Source organism: Pristiophorus japonicus, chromosome 1 (assembly GCF_044704955.1).
Source record: "Pristiophorus japonicus isolate sPriJap1 chromosome 1, sPriJap1.hap1, whole genome shotgun sequence".
Classification (NCBI taxonomy): Eukaryota; Metazoa; Chordata; class Chondrichthyes; family Pristiophoridae; genus Pristiophorus; species Pristiophorus japonicus.
This window is the reverse complement of record NC_091977.1, coordinates 229,479,306-229,495,566: the sequence shown is the minus strand read 5'-3', so window position 1 is coordinate 229,495,566 and position 16,261 is coordinate 229,479,306. Positions and strand designations below refer to the sequence as shown.

The following is a 16,261-nucleotide window of genomic DNA, read 5'->3' as shown; positions in this document are numbered from 1 at the left end:
GGTGTCAAATTTTTATTGCATAACACTCCTGTGAAACGCCTTGGGATGTTTTCATAGAATGATTACAGCATAGAAGGAGGCCATTCAGCCCATCAACCCATGCCGGTTCTCTGCAAGAGCCCTTCAGCTAGTTCTACCAGCCCCCCCCCCCCCCTTGCCCTATGTTAAAGACATTATAACGTTGTTGTTGTTGAAAAAAACATTCTTTTCCTCAGAGGAAACGAGCGAGTTCTTGGATCCCGTGAAGACGCCGACAGGCTTTGTTGGAGAGACAGCAGCTTCTCTGCCAGCTCCACTGCAACCAACCACCCTCCACAACATCTCTCTTAAACATCTGGGAACAGAAATTCAGTAAGTGTTTGATGTCATAGTACTTCTTGTGGATAGATGAGATTTTATTTTTGCAGCGAGTTGTTGTGATCTGGAATGCACTGCCTGGAAGGACGGTTGAAGCAGATTCAGTAGTAACTTTCAAAAAGGAATTGGATAAATACTTGAAAAGGAAAATCTTTGCAGGGCTATGGGGAAGAGAAGGGGAGTGGGACTAATTGGATAGCTCTTGCAAAGAGACATAACGGGCACGATGGGCTGGGTGGCCTCCTTCTGTGCTGTATGATTCTAATGAATCTATTTAATAGTTTGTAGCCTATGCCAATTTGATAGTGTTTATTCTACCATGTTCCAACATCAAGAGCCTCCTTCTGTGCCGTATAATTCTATGTCATTCAGTATTTATTTATTTGATTGCCACTGGAGATGATAACGTGTGTGTGTGTGTGTGTGTGTATATTGCGCCTTTAATGTTCACAGGAGCGTTATCAAACAAAATGTGACACCGAGCCACATGAAATATTAGGGCAGATGACCAAAAGATTGGTCAAAGAAATTGGTTTTAAGGAGCGTCTTAAAGGAGGAGCGATGGAATTCCTGAGCTTGGGGCTAAACAGCTGAAGGCACGGCCACCAATGGTGGAGCGATTTAAAATCGGAGATGCTCAAGAGACCAGAATTGGAGGAGCGCAGAGAAGCATTTAAGCACATGAGGGAGAAAGGAATAGAAGGATATATGGATGGGGTGAGATGAAGTAGGGTGGGAGGAGGCTCATGTGGACATAAACACTGGCATGGACCAGTTGGGCCGAATGGCCTGTTTCTGTGCTTTAACACTATGATTTTGGTTAAGTTCCTTGATACCACTCTAAAGTAGAAAGTCCTCAAGTAATTTTAGTACCAATAGAGTACAATGCAGCGAACTCAAACTTGGAAATGGTTTAAAGCATTTTTAATGTGTGCAGAATTGTCGCAAAGGCAACCTGCAACACGTCCACAAATCACACATGGCCTTTTAACTTTACCTGCATTTTGTTTTCACAACCTGCGTCTTTGATCAATTGTAAGGTCAGATTCCGTTTAAGCTGTATTTTTATTTCTTCGTGTCTGTTAGATAATGGATATGTTGCCGTTCCCTTCACTCACTGAAGGTTCGTTTACACTAATCACCACTCACTTGTGGTTTCATCTTTTTTGTTGTTTGTTTTGCACCCTCCCCCGAGCAGGAATTTTGGCTCTAAAACAGTGTTTCAGTTCTACGGAAACAAGCCATTAAGGGAAAATAGGACAAGTTTTGAGGAAATCAACCAGGGAACTAACGAAGCTGGTGAAGATGTCTCCCTGGCCAAAGGAGCAGATGTAGCAGGTAGGGCCATGCACACAGAGGCGAACGAGAACCCTTCCAGATAAAAATCAAAAACAAGCCAGTTTATTATTTCCATAAGTGGTTGGACTGGAACATGTCCCAGCCTAGCATTCTTTCAGTCATTCATGACTCATTGATTTATTCGCTATTTTAACTGGTTCACTCTGGGCTGCAACAGATTGGATTCAACACGCCTTTTGGAAAGTACCAGCGTGTGTGCGGTGCATCACTGCTTGTTTGTGTGTGTGTTTTTTATATATTGCCAAAAAACGCTTCACCTGGAAGTAATTCTGTATGATGTTAAGGCAGCAGGTATTCACTTAACCTTGGGCTGAAAGTAATCATTTCGAACAGTGATTTGCTCGAGGGTCACTGCCGTAAGGTGCTGAGGACAAGTTTGGCACTGGGAGTGGGAGTGGGATCGGGCTTGCGGCAGCAACCCTGGACTCTGTGGGACAAAGATGTCCTTAGTCTTGTGATGGACCTCCCATAGGCCCTTCTCTTACAGAACCTGCAACTACTGGGAACTTGCACATTTAATTGCTTGGCTTTATTCTGTAAGCCAAGACATTTCTTTTGTTCGTTTATCAACCGCTGTAAAGTCACCATTGGATTTTTGTAGAAAGAATCTTTACAGCTTTTTCTCCATATAAAATCTTACAGGTCATTCAGCCCATTGTGCCAATACTGGCACCTTTGAAAGAGCTATCCAATTAGACCCACTCCCCTGCTCTTTTCCCCCCACAGCCCTGAAAATTTTCCTTTTCAAGTATTTATCGAATTCTCTTTTTTGAAAGTTATTATTGAATCTGCTTCCACCACCCTTGCAGGCCGTGCATTCCAGATCATCATAACTCACTGCACCGTTGGAAGTGTCATCTTCTGGATGAGACGTTAAACCAAGAACCCATCTGCCCTCTCGGCTGGACGTGAAAGATCCCATGGCCACTATTTTGAAGAAGCGCAAGGGAGTTCTCCCCGGTGTCCTGTCCAATATTTATCCCTCAACCAACGTAACTCACATAGGAACAAGACAAGGCCTGGAGCCATTCAATTAGATCATGGCTGATCTTAACTCCATCTACCTGCCTTGGTTCCATTATCCTTAATACCCTTGCCTAATAAAAATCTATCAATCTCAGTTTTGACATTTTCAATTGATAGATTTTTGGGGAAAGAGTTTCAGATTTCCACTTTGTGAAGTGTTTCCTGACTTCACCCTGAATGGCCGAGCTCTAATTTAAGGTTGTGCCCCCTTGTTTTGGACTCTCCCACCAGGGGAAATAGTTTCTCTCTATATACCCTATCAAATCATTTAATCATCTTAAACACCTCAATTAGATCACATCTTAATCTTCCATACTCCAAGGAATACAAGCCAAGTATATGCAACCTGTCCTCATAATTTAACCCTTTCAGCCTCGGTCATTATCACATTGCTGTTTGTGGGACATTCTCATCTCCTCCTCTCCTGAAGGTTCTATACACCAAATTGTTCACAAAGACCAGAAGCTTTGACACTCCTGGGTTAGAGTATTCCAATATTAGTAAAAGGAGATTGCCATAGTGCATTGAGGGGAACAGGGTGCATACAGAATATAATCTCCGGATGCCATGCTCCCTTGGGAACAGTATTCCCCTTTGGGACATAGATCACTGGTCCTTCATCATTTGGTTTAACGTCTCATCTGAAAGATAGCACCTCCAACAGTGCAGCACTCCCTCAATACTGCACTTGGAGTGTCAGCCAAGAGTTTTGTGCTCAAGTCTATAGAGGGGGATTTGAACCCACAACCTTCTGACTCGGAGGCGAGAGTGCTACCACTGAGCCACAGCTGACCCCACTACCAATGGAAGCCCACCAAAGGTAATTAAATTGAACTATCCCTGGAACATTCAGAGGGGTCGGCGGCGAGTGAATTGGGCAGAAATTGCACTCTGCCATACTTTTGTTGGGCAATGACATTAACATCGGAATTGTGCCCATTGAGCTGAAATTGTGCTGTGTGATATTCTTAACGGTGCTTATTCATTCATCTAATGTTCCTTTGTCCACTATTTTAACTGAAGGGATTAATCTGTTTTCTTTGAACAGGTTAAATGTCTTCATTAAAATCTAATTCTTCGGTCTGCATTCACCATTGATGACGTGTGACAGCAAAATACAAGTTTCTCTAGTCTTTCCTCGTGACTAATTAATTTCTCTAATACCAGTTCGCTAAGTATCTGGGTCATGTCAAATCAAAGAGTTCTGCTTTTTGATCGGAATGTGAAGCAGAAGATTAGCTCTGAGCAAATAAGAGATAAAGCTTTGATGTGAAAGATTAGTTTGCCACATTCAGGCAGCTTTTAGGTACTTTCCAAAATATTTGGGAAAACTTTCAAGCAAAATATTTCAGCACTCTCTGCCAGTAACTCGTATTTAACAACTGGTCTTTGGACTCCACCCCCTCAAGTTACTAAGCGGTGATTCTCCTTTTTGTATTTGTTTCAGGTGGAACTCCAGAAAAACCATGCCCATTATCAAAGATTACCTGCAATCCTCTTTGTCATCCTGAGTGTAAACTGAAACCCCAACAGGGTTGGTATTCAATATTGATCTTTTTCTTTAGCTCATCTTTATTCCATTTGTAAGGTGATTGTATGTTGCAGTAACACTTGAGCAAGGTTAAACAGGAGTCTACCTTTCTCCGTACAAGCATTGCTAAAAAAGAAAAAGAACTGCATTTATATAGTGCCTTTCACAATCTCAGGACATCTTAAAGCACTTCACAACCAATGAAATATTTTTGACGTATAGTCGCTGCTGTAATGTAGGAAACATGGCATCCAATTTGTGCGCAGCAAGCTCCCTCAAACAGCAATGAAATAAATGAGCAGATAATCTGTTTTAGGTATGGGTTGAGGACACCTGGGGAGAACACCCCTGCTCTTCTCCGAAATAGTGCCACATGATCTTTTACATCCACCTGAGAGAGCAGACAGGGTCTTACTTTAATGTTTCATCTGAAAGACGGCACTGCCAACCGTACTGCACTGGAGTGTCCGCCTAGATTTTTGTGCTCAAATTTCTGGAGTGGGGCTTGAACCCACAACCTTGTGATTCAGAAGCAAGAGTGTATGCTCCTTCAGCCTTGGGAGGCTGATCTAAAAGACTAAGACGCTTTGATCAGGACTGCAGTGGCTGGAGATGACATGAGGACAATACATTTTCTGCAGCCAGTTGTGACGATCTGTAATGCACTGCCTGAGGGTGGTGGAAGCAGATTCAATAATTTTCAAAGGGGGAATTGGATAAATATTGTGGAAAAAAAATTGCAGGGCTATGGGGAAAGCCCAAGAGAGTGGGATGAATGGGATAGCTCTTTCAAAGAGCCGGCACAAGCACCGTGGTCCAATTGGCCTCTTGTGCTGTTTCACGCTGTGATTCTATGAATACAGTGGCAACTGCTACGAAAAGGTGGGGACAAATACCTAATGTTTCTCTGAAATAGAGTTCAACCCAGTGATAGTGGTTTGAAATTTAGTTGCCACCCTCTGCTAAGGCTTAGAATCCTCTAATTGCGTCTGCATCAATCAAACATTAGAACTGTGAACTTACTGAGTTGCCCTTCAGACGTGGATCTAAATGATTTTGATAAAAGGATATTGCAGTGTGCGCAGCTGTATGTAATGGGCCAGCATTTGTCTTTTTTTAGTTAAGGAATCACGTCAGGAAGAGCAGAAGACTCCACAGCAAAAGTGTTCAGGGGGCAGTTTGAGAAACCTGACCAATCTGCTCAACAGTAGTCCACTCTCTCTGGAGAAGGTCGCAGCGAAGGATGGGATCTCCCCAGACAAGGTCACCAGGTTACACAACGACATCTTGGGACTTACCAATGAGCTCAATGCACAAAAGGTAAGGCAAACTACTTGTGTTAACTCTCGTAAAGGGAGCGTATTTTACAAGGTTACTAAAATTTCAGTAAAAATGCCTGACTTGCGTTTCTAAAGGGTTATAGAATCATAGAATAGTATAGAAGGAGGTCATTCGGCCCATTGAGTCTGCGTCGGCTCCTTTCAAGAGCAACCCAGTTGGTTCCCAGTCCCTTCGCTCTTTCCCCATATCCCTGCAGTTTTTCAAGAATTTATCCAATTCCCTTTAGCTTGCCAGGTCTCTTCAGAGCGCGTTGAAAGAAATAACTTGCATTTCTGTAGTGCTTCAGAATGTCCCAGCGCTTTACAGACATTTTTGAAGTGTAATCACTGTTGTAATGTAGGAAACATGACAGCTAATTTGTGCACAGCAAGGTCCCACAAACAGCAATGTGATAATGACCAGTTAATCTATTTTAATGATGTTGGTTGAGGGATAAATATTGATCCCAGTACACCAGGGAGAACTCCCCTGCTCTTCAAAATAGTGGCCACGTTTACGTCCACCTGCGAGGGCAGACGGGACCTCGGTTTAATGTCTCATCTGAAAGATGGCACCTCCGACAGTGCGGCACTCCCTCAGTACTGTGCTGGGAGTGCCAGCCTAGATTTTGTGCTCAAGTCTCTGGAGTGGGATTTGAACCCACAACCTTCTGATTGAACTGATGTCACTCATAGACCAGACCGGGTAGGTGTGGCAGGTTCTCTTCCCTGAACCAGTTGGGTTCTTGCAACCACCTGGAAGTTCTGGTGCTGGACTTATTCAATTCAGTTTCACAACTTGTCATGGTGGGATTTGAGCTGATGTTAGTCCAGTCCCATAATCACTGGGGCGACATGACCCCATCACAAGGACGACAATGATTCAAGGTGAAGCTCTGTGGGTTGTCCTGGGGTCGTGAAAGGCACTATATAAATGAAAGATCTTTCTTCTATAATTTTAGTCATAAATTCCTGTTGGAATTTTTTTTGTGCTTTAGTTAAATGTTTTTACAAACTCAGTCCAAATTGCACAACATCACCTGCCTCTGTATAATGCATTACATAATTTCTTAAACTAAAATGCACCAGGTGGAAGTAGTGACCATACTGAAACCACTTTTTGTTTCCTACAGCATTGTATCACAATCTGCAGTGAGTTTTCTGTTGTATTGCATGCTTAAGAGGGCTGTTAACCCTCGAGTATATTGATGATACTCAACCTTGAGTATATTCACGGCTGAGATTGATTGGTTTTCTGAACACCGAGATATGGGGCTTGGGCAAAAAAGTGGAATTGAGGTTGAAGATCAGCCATGAACTTATTGAATGGCGGAGCAGGCTCGAGGGGCCGTATGGCCTTCTCCTGCTCCTATTTCATGTGTTCCTGTGTTTAATTCTGGATAAGGAAATAAGCCAAAACAGATAAATGCCCCGAACTGGAATTACTGCAAGTACTTTAATTCTTATAAACTAGGGGAGATTTGGAGAAGAAGCCTTGGTTAGTTTTTGTTTTGACTTCACCCTGTTGCATATAGATGACCGTTAATGCACTGTGTGAGGAGCTTGGTTCAATGCCAGTCATGTTTATAAGCACTGTACTGCTTAAGTAGGGGCATAAATTACCATTGTTGTTCAGTGTATTATGACACAAAGTCAAAAGTCTTCATAATTAGATCCTCATGCAGGAAACAGCTGCGATAAAAGTAAGCACCAGGTTTTGAAATAGAATGATTTTTGACAGTAACATTTTAAAATTGAATACAAGACAAATGGAAGGAAACAGCTACAGGGTTTGCACAGCTAGATTTGTTGCTTAATAAGTCATCATTATACAACCATGTATGTATTGTGAACAATACTGAGTGATCCAACAGCTGGAAAGTCACATGTAAGTCAGCAACATTTCTGCTGCATATTCTGTTCAGTGTTTCTCCTGTTAATACATACAATGTCTAACAGGAAAAGACCCTCGGATCCATCCGGCCTGTCCCACACAATAATATACATACTCCTCACCCCACCCAAAAACCATGTGATCTCCTGGGAGACGAGAAAAAACAGATTTTAAAATTCCCAGGTCAATTTGGGTGGCGTGGGGGGGAAATGTGGGAAATTCGTCTCCGACTCATCTAGGTGATTGAAACTAATCCAGGAGATCACACTGGCTCTGAATTCCCTGCAATACCTACCTTGGTTATCTCCGCCCCAATCAGAAACCGGTCCAGCTCTCGATTTGAGGGAATTCAGTCTATCGCACGAGACATTGGCCTGTTCCAGAGGTCTGCTATTCTCTAATCTAGATCTGGCCTTGTACAACTTAAAATTGTGACCCCTGATCTTCCCTAACCTATTTAATTGAAACAGACTGTCAACTGGAACACAATCTATTCCCTTCATCATTTTATAAACCTCACTCGGATCACCCCTAAGTCTATGCTTCTCAAGTGTAGAGTCCCAGCTCTTTTAGCCTATCTTGATAACCAAGATGCTTTATATTGGGATTTAGTCAAGTGGCCCTCCTATGCACCCTTTCCAAAGCCTCAATATCATCCACCATGTGAGGAAACCTAAACTGGACACCGTATTCCAATTGAGGCCTGACCAAGGCCTTGTATATGGACCTATCATTACAACATCCTATTAAGCATGCTCCAGGTTTCTCATTTCTATTATCCCTTTTCCCTTTCTCCCCACCAAAATGATCTCCGATTTGAAAATAATTTCTAATTGATTTTATAATTTTTTTAACTTGAAAACTGTAAGTTACGTACATAAAATTATAAATAATTTTACAGCACGAAAACCGGCCATTCGGCCCAACTGGTCTATGCCGGTGTTTATGCTCCACTCAAGCCTCCTCCCACCCTACTTCATCTCACACCCAATCAGCATAACCACCTATTAGCTCTACTAAAGAGCCGGCACGATGGTCTAAATGGCCTCATTCTGTGCTGTATCATTCTATGATTCTATTCTTTTCTCCCTCTATGTGCTTGTATCGCTTCCCCTAAAATGCATCCAATGCTATTCATCTCCCTGTGGTAGCGTGTTCTACATTCTCACCACTCTGGGTAAAGCAGTTTCTCCTGAATTCCCTATTGGGTTTATCAGTAACTATCTGATAGTTGATGATTTTGGATGGTTTCTTGAAATTTCATGGCTTTTTGACATTGGACTTTTACAGATTTGCACAGAGACAACAACTGGTGTGGTGTGTCTTCTCCTCGATGCACAGTCAAAAAAAAATACACAAAACTAACCGTTATATAATGGTTTTAAATAAAATTAGAAGAACATGGTGGTTGACTTAGCTTTTATAAAAATGTTTTAATTTAATTGTCGGGACCACGAGTACTACTCGATCCCACTGTCGCATCCATTTCGAGATAATGTTACAACGTCGCCAGCACAGGAGTGTTTTTAGGGCCCCACAAAGTGCCTCATGATTCACTCCTCGAGTCTCGCGATCCACCCACGTTGGTTGTGGAAGAAACTGTGGCGATTTCTTTTGTTTTGTTTCTGATCGTGCCTAGCGAGTGTTGAGAAAGATTAACGTGTGTCCGAATTTACATTGCCTGGAGCAGTCTGAGCAGGGTGATTGAGTTGTTCATTTGGGAAAATTTTAATTCCGCTTAAAACAAACAAAATCTAGAAATATAAAGTGGGGATCAGTAAAACGTGACCAAGAAGCTGTTGGATTAAAGACTTGCATTTATATAGCGCCTTTCATGACCTCGGGATGTCCCAAAGCGATTTATAGCCAATTAAGTACTTTTGAAGTGTAGCCATTGTTCTAATGTAGGAAACGCGGCAGCCAATTTGTGCACAGCAAGCTCCCACAAACAGCAATGTGATAATGACCAGATAATCTGTTTTAGTGATGTTGATTGAAGGATAAATATTGACCAGGACACCAGGGAGAATTATCCTGCTCTTCTTATAGAAATAGATTAATAGGAATTTACAGCACGGAAGGAGGCCATTTCAGCCCATCGTGTCTGTGCCAGTCAACAAAGAGCTATCCAGCCTATTCCCACTTTCCAGCTCTTGGTCCGGAGCCTTGCAGGTTACGGCACTTTAAGTGCACATTCAAGTACTTTTTAAATGTGATAAGGGTTTCTGCCTCTACCACCCTTCCAGAATTCCAGATCTCCACCATCCTCTGGGTGAAAAAGGTTCTCTTCAACTCCCCTCGAAACCTTCTACCAATTACTTTAAATCTATGCCCCCTGGTTGTTGACCCCTCTGCTAAGGGAAATAGGTCATTCCTATCTACACTATCCAAACCCCTCATAATTTTATTTAGGGTCTCCTCCGCCTCCTCTGTTCCAAAGAAAACAATCCCAGTTATCCAATCTTACCCCATAGCTAACATTCTCGTAAATCTTCTCTGTACCCTTGAGTGCAATCACATCCTTCCTGTAATTTGGTGACCAGAACTGTACACAGTACTCTAGCTTGTGACCTAACTAGTGTTTTATACAGTTCAAGCATAGCCTTTCTGCTCTTATATTCTATGCCTCGGCTAATAAAGGCAAGTATCCTGTATGCCTTCTTAACCACCTTGTCTACCTGTCCTACCTTCAAGGATCTGTGGACATGCACTCCAAAGTCCCTCTGTTCCTCTACACTTCTCAGTATTCTACCATTTATTGTGTATTCCCTTGCCTTGTTAGCCCTCCCCAAAGGCATTACCTCACACTTCTCCGGATTGAATTCCATTTGCCTCTTTTCTGCCCGCCTGACCAGTTCATTGATATCTTTCTGCAATCAACAGTTTTCATCCTCAATATCAACCACACAGCCAATTTTAGTATCATCTGCAAAATTTTTAATCATATCTCCTACATTGAAGTCTAAATCATTGATATATACCACGAAAAGCAAGGGCCTAGTACTGAGCCCTGAGGAACTAGTGTTTAACCAACTTGATCAAGTTTTAAAGGCAAATTGTGTTTAACTAACTTGATTGAATTTTTGATGAGGAAACAGAGGGTTGATGAGGGTAATGCGGTTGACGTAGTGTAAATGGATTTCCAAAAGGGGTTTGACAAAATGTCACACAATAGGCTTGTCAGCAAAATTGAAGCCCATGGAATAAAAGGGACAGTGGCAGCATGGATACGAAATTGACTAAGTGACAGGAAACAGAGTAGTGGTGAACGGTTGTCTTTCGGACTGGAGGAAGGTACACAATGGTGTTCCCCAGGGATCAGCTCTCGGACCACTGCTTTTCTTGAGATATATATATATATACTTGGATGTGCGGGCACAATTTCCAAATTTGCAGATGACACAAAACTTGGAAGTATAGTGAACAGGAGGAGAGTGATTTACTTCAATAAGACAGACAGGCTGGATATGTAGCAGATGAAATTTAACGCAGGAAAGTGTGAAGTGATGCATATTGGTAGAAAGAATGAGGAGAGGACATATAAACTAAATGGTACAATTCTAAAGGAGGTGCATGAAGAGAGAGACCTGGGGGTATATGTGCATAAATCGTTGAAGGTGGCAGAGCAGGTTGAGAAAGCAGTTTATAAGGCTTACGGGATCCTGGGCTTCAATAATAGAGGTATAGAGTACAAAAGTGTGGAAATTATGATGAACCTGTATAAAACACTGGTTCAGCCCCAACTGGACTACTGTGTCCAATTCTGGGCACCACACTTTAGGAAGGATGTGAAGGCCTTGGAGAGGGTACAGAAAAGATTTACGAGAATTATTCCAGGAACGAGGGACTTCAGATACGTTGATAGACTGGAGAAGCTGGGGTTGTTCTCCTTGGTGCAGAAAAGATTGAGGAGAGATTTGATAAAGGTGTTCAAAATCATGAGGGGTCTGGACAGGGTAGGTAGAGAGAAACTGTTCCCATTGGCAAAGGGGTCGAGAACCAGAGAACACAGATTTAAGTTGATTGGCAAAAGAACCAAAGGCGATGTAAGAAAAAATGTTTTTACGCCGTGAGTGGTTAAGATCTGGAATGCACTGCCTTTCAATCTTCCCTTTTAAAAGGGAGTTGGATAAGTATCTGAAGGAAAAAAAAATTGAAGGGTTACGGGGAAAAGGGCAGGGCAGTGGGACTAGCTGAGAGTCGGCACAGGCTCGACGGGCCGAATGGCCGCCTTCCATGTTGTAACCATTCTATGATTTCCACTGGAAACAGCTTTCCAGTCACAAAATCATTACCTGGCTTCCTAGCACTGAGAAAATTTTGGATTCAACTTGCCACTCTCCCTTGGATCACATGGGCTTTTACTTTTCTGACCAGTCTGTCGTGTGGAACCTTGTCAAAAGCCTTGCTAAAATCCATGTAGACTATATCAAACATGCTACCCTCGTCGAACCTCCTTGTTATACCTCAAAAAATTCAATCAAGTTAGTCAGACATGACCTTCCCTTATCAAATCCATGCTGACTGTCTTTGATTAAACCATGCCTTTCTAAATGCCGATTGATACTGTTCCTCAGAATTTTTTCCAATGATTTTCCCACCACTGAGTTTAGGCTGACTGGCCTGTAGTTACTTGGTCAATCCCTTTCTCCCTTTTTTAACAACGGTACAATGTTAGCAGTCCTCTGGCATCACGCCTGAAGCCAGAGAGGATTAGAAAATGATCGTCACAGCCTCTGCTATTTCCTCCCTTGCTTCTCTTAACAGCCTGGGATACAATTCTTCCGGGCCTGGCAATTTATCTACTTTGAAATATACTGAACCCCTTAATATATCTTCTCTCACTATGTTTATCCCATCTAATACTTCACACTCCTCCTCCTTAACTACAATGTCTGCGCCGTCCTTCTCTTTTGTGAAGACAAACGCAAAGTATTCATTAAGAACTGTACCCACATCTTCCAACTCTACAGACCGGTCTCTAATAGGCCCTTCGAAATAGTGCCATGGGAACCTTTACATCCATTTGAGAGCTGTCCAATGTAGTCCCATGCTCCCTCTTTTCCCCCATAACCCTGCAAATTAGACCTCTTCAAGTACATGTCCGATCACCTTTTTGAAATTTCCTATAGAATCTGCTTCCATCACCCTTCAGGTAGTGCGTTCCAGATCTTAGCAACCCTCTGGAGAAATTTCCCACCTTGTTCTTTTGCCGATTATTCTAAATTTGTGTCTTCTGGTTACTGGCGCACTTGCCAGAGGAAATAGTTTCTCTTTATTTACTGTCTCCTTCATGATTTTTAATACCTCTCTTAGATCTCCACTTAACCTTCTCTGCTCTAAAGAGAACACCCCCGCTTCTCCTGTCTCTCCACATAACTGCCCCTCATCCCTGGTACCATCCTAGTAAACCTTCTCTGCACCCTTGCCAGGACCTATTTCATTTCAGGGGTTTTTGTTTGAGGTGGGATTGCAAGATTGCTTAATGTCTTTTTAAAAAAAAATAAAGAATGGAGTTTTTCCAATTATTGCGACAGGAACTGGTCAAGCTCTTGCACAGGGCTCTGGAAGCCGCACAGCAGGAGAAGAGGGCTTGCAACTCCTACCTCGTGGCCGACGATTCCACCCGCTTGGAGCTGGTGCGGCACAAGGTGCGGCAGATCCGGGATCTGGATAACCGCATCTGTCTGCTGGAGAAGGAAAAGCAGGAGTTGGAGCAGAGCTTGCAGCTGGAGAGAGCTCACAGCGAGGAGCTGAAGCAACACATCCAGTTGCTGATGGAGAAAAACCACGCCAAGCAAGAAGTCATCCTGAAACTCTCCGAGCAGATGGCCAACGAAAGTATCTCCCGATCAGAAGCTTGCGAGAAAGTCAACACCGAGACGCTGAGCAAACTGAAGCAGAAGATTGCACATTTGAAGGTAATTGGTTATCGCCAACAAATTATGACAACAGCAACTTGCATTTATATAGGAACATAGAACAGGAGGAAGCCATTCAAGCTTGTTCCGCCATTCAGTCAGATCATGGCTGATCTGTGACCTAACTCCATCCACTTGCCTTTGCCCCATAGTCCTTAATACCTTATTTTCAAATTCCTCCACAACCTCACCCCTCCCTATCTCTAATCTCAACCAGCCCCCCACAACCCCGCCCCCCCCACCACCGAGATGTTTGCGCTCCTTTAATTCTGCCCTCTTGAGCATCCCTGATTATAATCGCTCAACCAATGGCGGCCATGCCTTTTATTGCCTAGGCCCCAAGCTCTGGAACTCCCTGCCTAAACCTCTCCGCCTCTCTACCTCTCTTTCCTCCTTCAAGATGCTCCTTAAAACCTACCTCTTTGACCAAGCTTTTGGTCACCTGTGCTAATTTCTACTTATGCGGCTCAGTGTCAAATATTTTATCTCCTAATACTCCTGTGAAGCGCGTTGGGACATTTCACTGTTAAAAGTGCTATATAAATACAAGTTGTTGTTGTTTACAGATATCTATCAATCTCCAATTTAAAATTAATAATTGACCGAGCATCAATTGCTGTTAGCGGAAGAGAGTTCCAAACTTCTACCATCCTTTGCGTGTAGAAGCATTTCCTAACTTCGATCCTAAAAGGCCTGGCTCTAATTTTTAGGCTATCTAACATAGTTAAACGTCTCAAGGCGCTTCACAGGAGCTTTGCCCAACAAAACTTGACACCGAGCCACATAATGAAGATATCAGGACAGGAGAGGTGGGTTTTAAAGAGCATCTTAAAGGAGGAGGGAGAAATGGAGAGGTTTGTAGAGGCAATTTCAGAGCTTAGGGCCTAGGCAGCTGAAGGCACGGCCACCAACTGTGGAGCGATAGAAATCAGGAGGTGTGCAATTTGAGCAGCACAGAGATCTCGGAGGGTTGTAGGGCTGGAGACAGTGACAGAAATAGGGAGGGGGTGAGGCCATGGAATTTACTGATTTTACCTGATGCATCGAATAATCTGAGTAACGTTTTGTCTGTGAATGCACACGTTCATTTGAGGCTCTCTACACATGTGCCTGTGCAAACACAAAATAACTAACTATTCCAATTAAATAGGTTAAGGAGGACTAGGGCTCACAATGTTAGAAGGCCAGATTATCAGGAGATGGATCATTTCCCAGAGAATAGTAGGCTTCTGGAACAGGCTGCCGGCTGGTGCGGTGGAGGCTGATTCACTGAATTCCTTCAAGCGAGAGCTGGACCTGTTTCTGGCTGGGGCAGACTTCATCTCCGACAAAAGGGGAGGCACTGCAGGGAATTCAGAGCCGGAGTGATCTCCTGGACTAATTTCAATCACCTAAGAAGGTCGGAGAGGAATTTGCCAAAATTCTTTCCCCCCAAAATTGGCCTGGGATTTATATTTGGTTTTTCTGCCTCTCCCGGGAGATCATGTGGTTTTTGGTGGGGTGGGGTGGGGAGTCTATATATTGTGATGCACAAAGTATCACTATTGTGTGGGACAGGCTGGATGGATCAAAGGGTCTTTTCCTGTATATCATTGTTCATGTGCTTGCCTGATGAGATCATATGGGGACTTGACACTATCACATGTCCCATATGACCGGATTTATTGAGAGCAGATTAAGTTTACTTTGAAGGTTACTGCGGATTTGAGGAGAAAACTGCAAGAGCGCATTCAAATTAAAAATGGGGCCAGTGTAGGAGTATCTGTGCAGATGCTTATTCTGATGGCTTATTAACCCCATCAGACAGGAAATAGTTATAGGATGTTTTGCTGTTGAAAACAGCCAAATTTTTTCAATTTCACATGATTTTTAAAAAAAAGTTACAAACCATAGTTACTTCGAAGTCATCCATTCAAATACTTTGTTGTCTTTCGGCAGGATGATCAAGAAGCCTACAAAACGCAAAACAAGTTCTTAAACTGTGAGATCTACCAGATCACCAAGCTTTGGCAGAGTACCAGTGATCATGAGAAGACTCTGGCCATGAAGGTATGGGGTGGCCAAGCATGTTGTGTGTGGCATATGAGATGAAGGTCATGGGACACATTGCATCAGGTCACCAGGGGTCACCTGCCAGGATGGCGATTAGGTTTCCATATTATTAAATGCATGTTTCCAGTTGACTGGAGATGCTTTTCTATCTGTTAAACATCATTTCTAATGCTGAATCCTAATTATAGAATGATACAGCACAGTAGGAGGCCATTGGGCCCATCCTGCCTGTACCGGTTCTTTTGAAAGAGCTATCCAATTGGCTCTTTTGAAAGAACTATCCAATTTGCTCTTTCCCCATAGCCCTGAAAATCTTTCCTTTTCAAGTATTTATCCAATTCCCTTTTGAAAGTTGCTATTAAATCTGCTTCCACCACCCTTTCAGGGCATACATTCCAGATCATAACTCGCTGTCTTTATACAAAAAAATAATAATTTTTTAAAAATTCTCATCTCCCCCTGGTTCTTTTGCCAATTATCTTAAATCTGGTCCTCTGGTTATCGGCCCTCCTGCCAGTGGAAATAGTTTCTCCTTATTTACCCTATCAAAACCCCTCATCATTTTGAACATCTCTCTAATTATCTCTAATTGCCGTCTCCCTTCCCCTTGATTTGATGCTGAACTGCCGATCGCTATTTGAGATTGATTTAACAACCCCGCACTAAATGTTGAGAAAGCTGGTTAATGCTACTCATTACCTCCAGAAGTTAACTTAATTATTTAGCATCTTAGACAGGAAGCAAGCTTTATGGAGCATTTCTTGACACATAATAAATTACATTTTGACCTTGCACGTTTAGC

At 42.8% G+C, this 16,261-nt stretch overlaps 1 protein-coding gene and 1 long non-coding RNA gene across 3 annotated transcripts in view; one reads left to right on the top strand and one right to left on the bottom strand.

Annotated features, from left to right (window-relative positions):
• Window positions 1–13,401, bottom strand: part of LOC139268881 (uncharacterized) — a 53,060-nt gene extending 39,659 nt beyond the window's left edge. Inside the window, exons 1-2 of the long non-coding RNA XR_011594131.1 lie at window positions 13,093–13,401; window positions 4,230–4,399 (exon numbers count right to left, since the gene is read on the bottom strand). This is a non-coding gene — a long non-coding RNA (uncharacterized lncRNA). The remainder of the gene's footprint in view (window positions 1–4,229; window positions 4,400–13,092) is intronic.
• Window positions 1–16,261, top strand: part of tbc1d2 (TBC1 domain family, member 2) — a 75,795-nt gene that overhangs the window by 38,704 nt on the left and 20,830 nt on the right. The window contains exons 4-9 of one of the 2 annotated variants that reach the window (XM_070887663.1): window positions 216–351; window positions 1,556–1,695; window positions 4,190–4,276; window positions 5,394–5,593; window positions 13,024–13,407; window positions 15,346–15,456. In XM_070887663.1, coding sequence (XP_070743764.1) covers window positions 216–351; window positions 1,556–1,695; window positions 4,190–4,276; window positions 5,394–5,593; window positions 13,024–13,407; window positions 15,346–15,456 — 1,058 coding nt within the window. The remainder of the gene's footprint in view (window positions 1–215; window positions 352–1,555; window positions 1,696–4,189; window positions 4,277–5,393; window positions 5,594–13,023; window positions 13,408–15,345; window positions 15,457–16,261) is intronic. The other variant, XM_070887671.1, reaches the window with a different exon arrangement.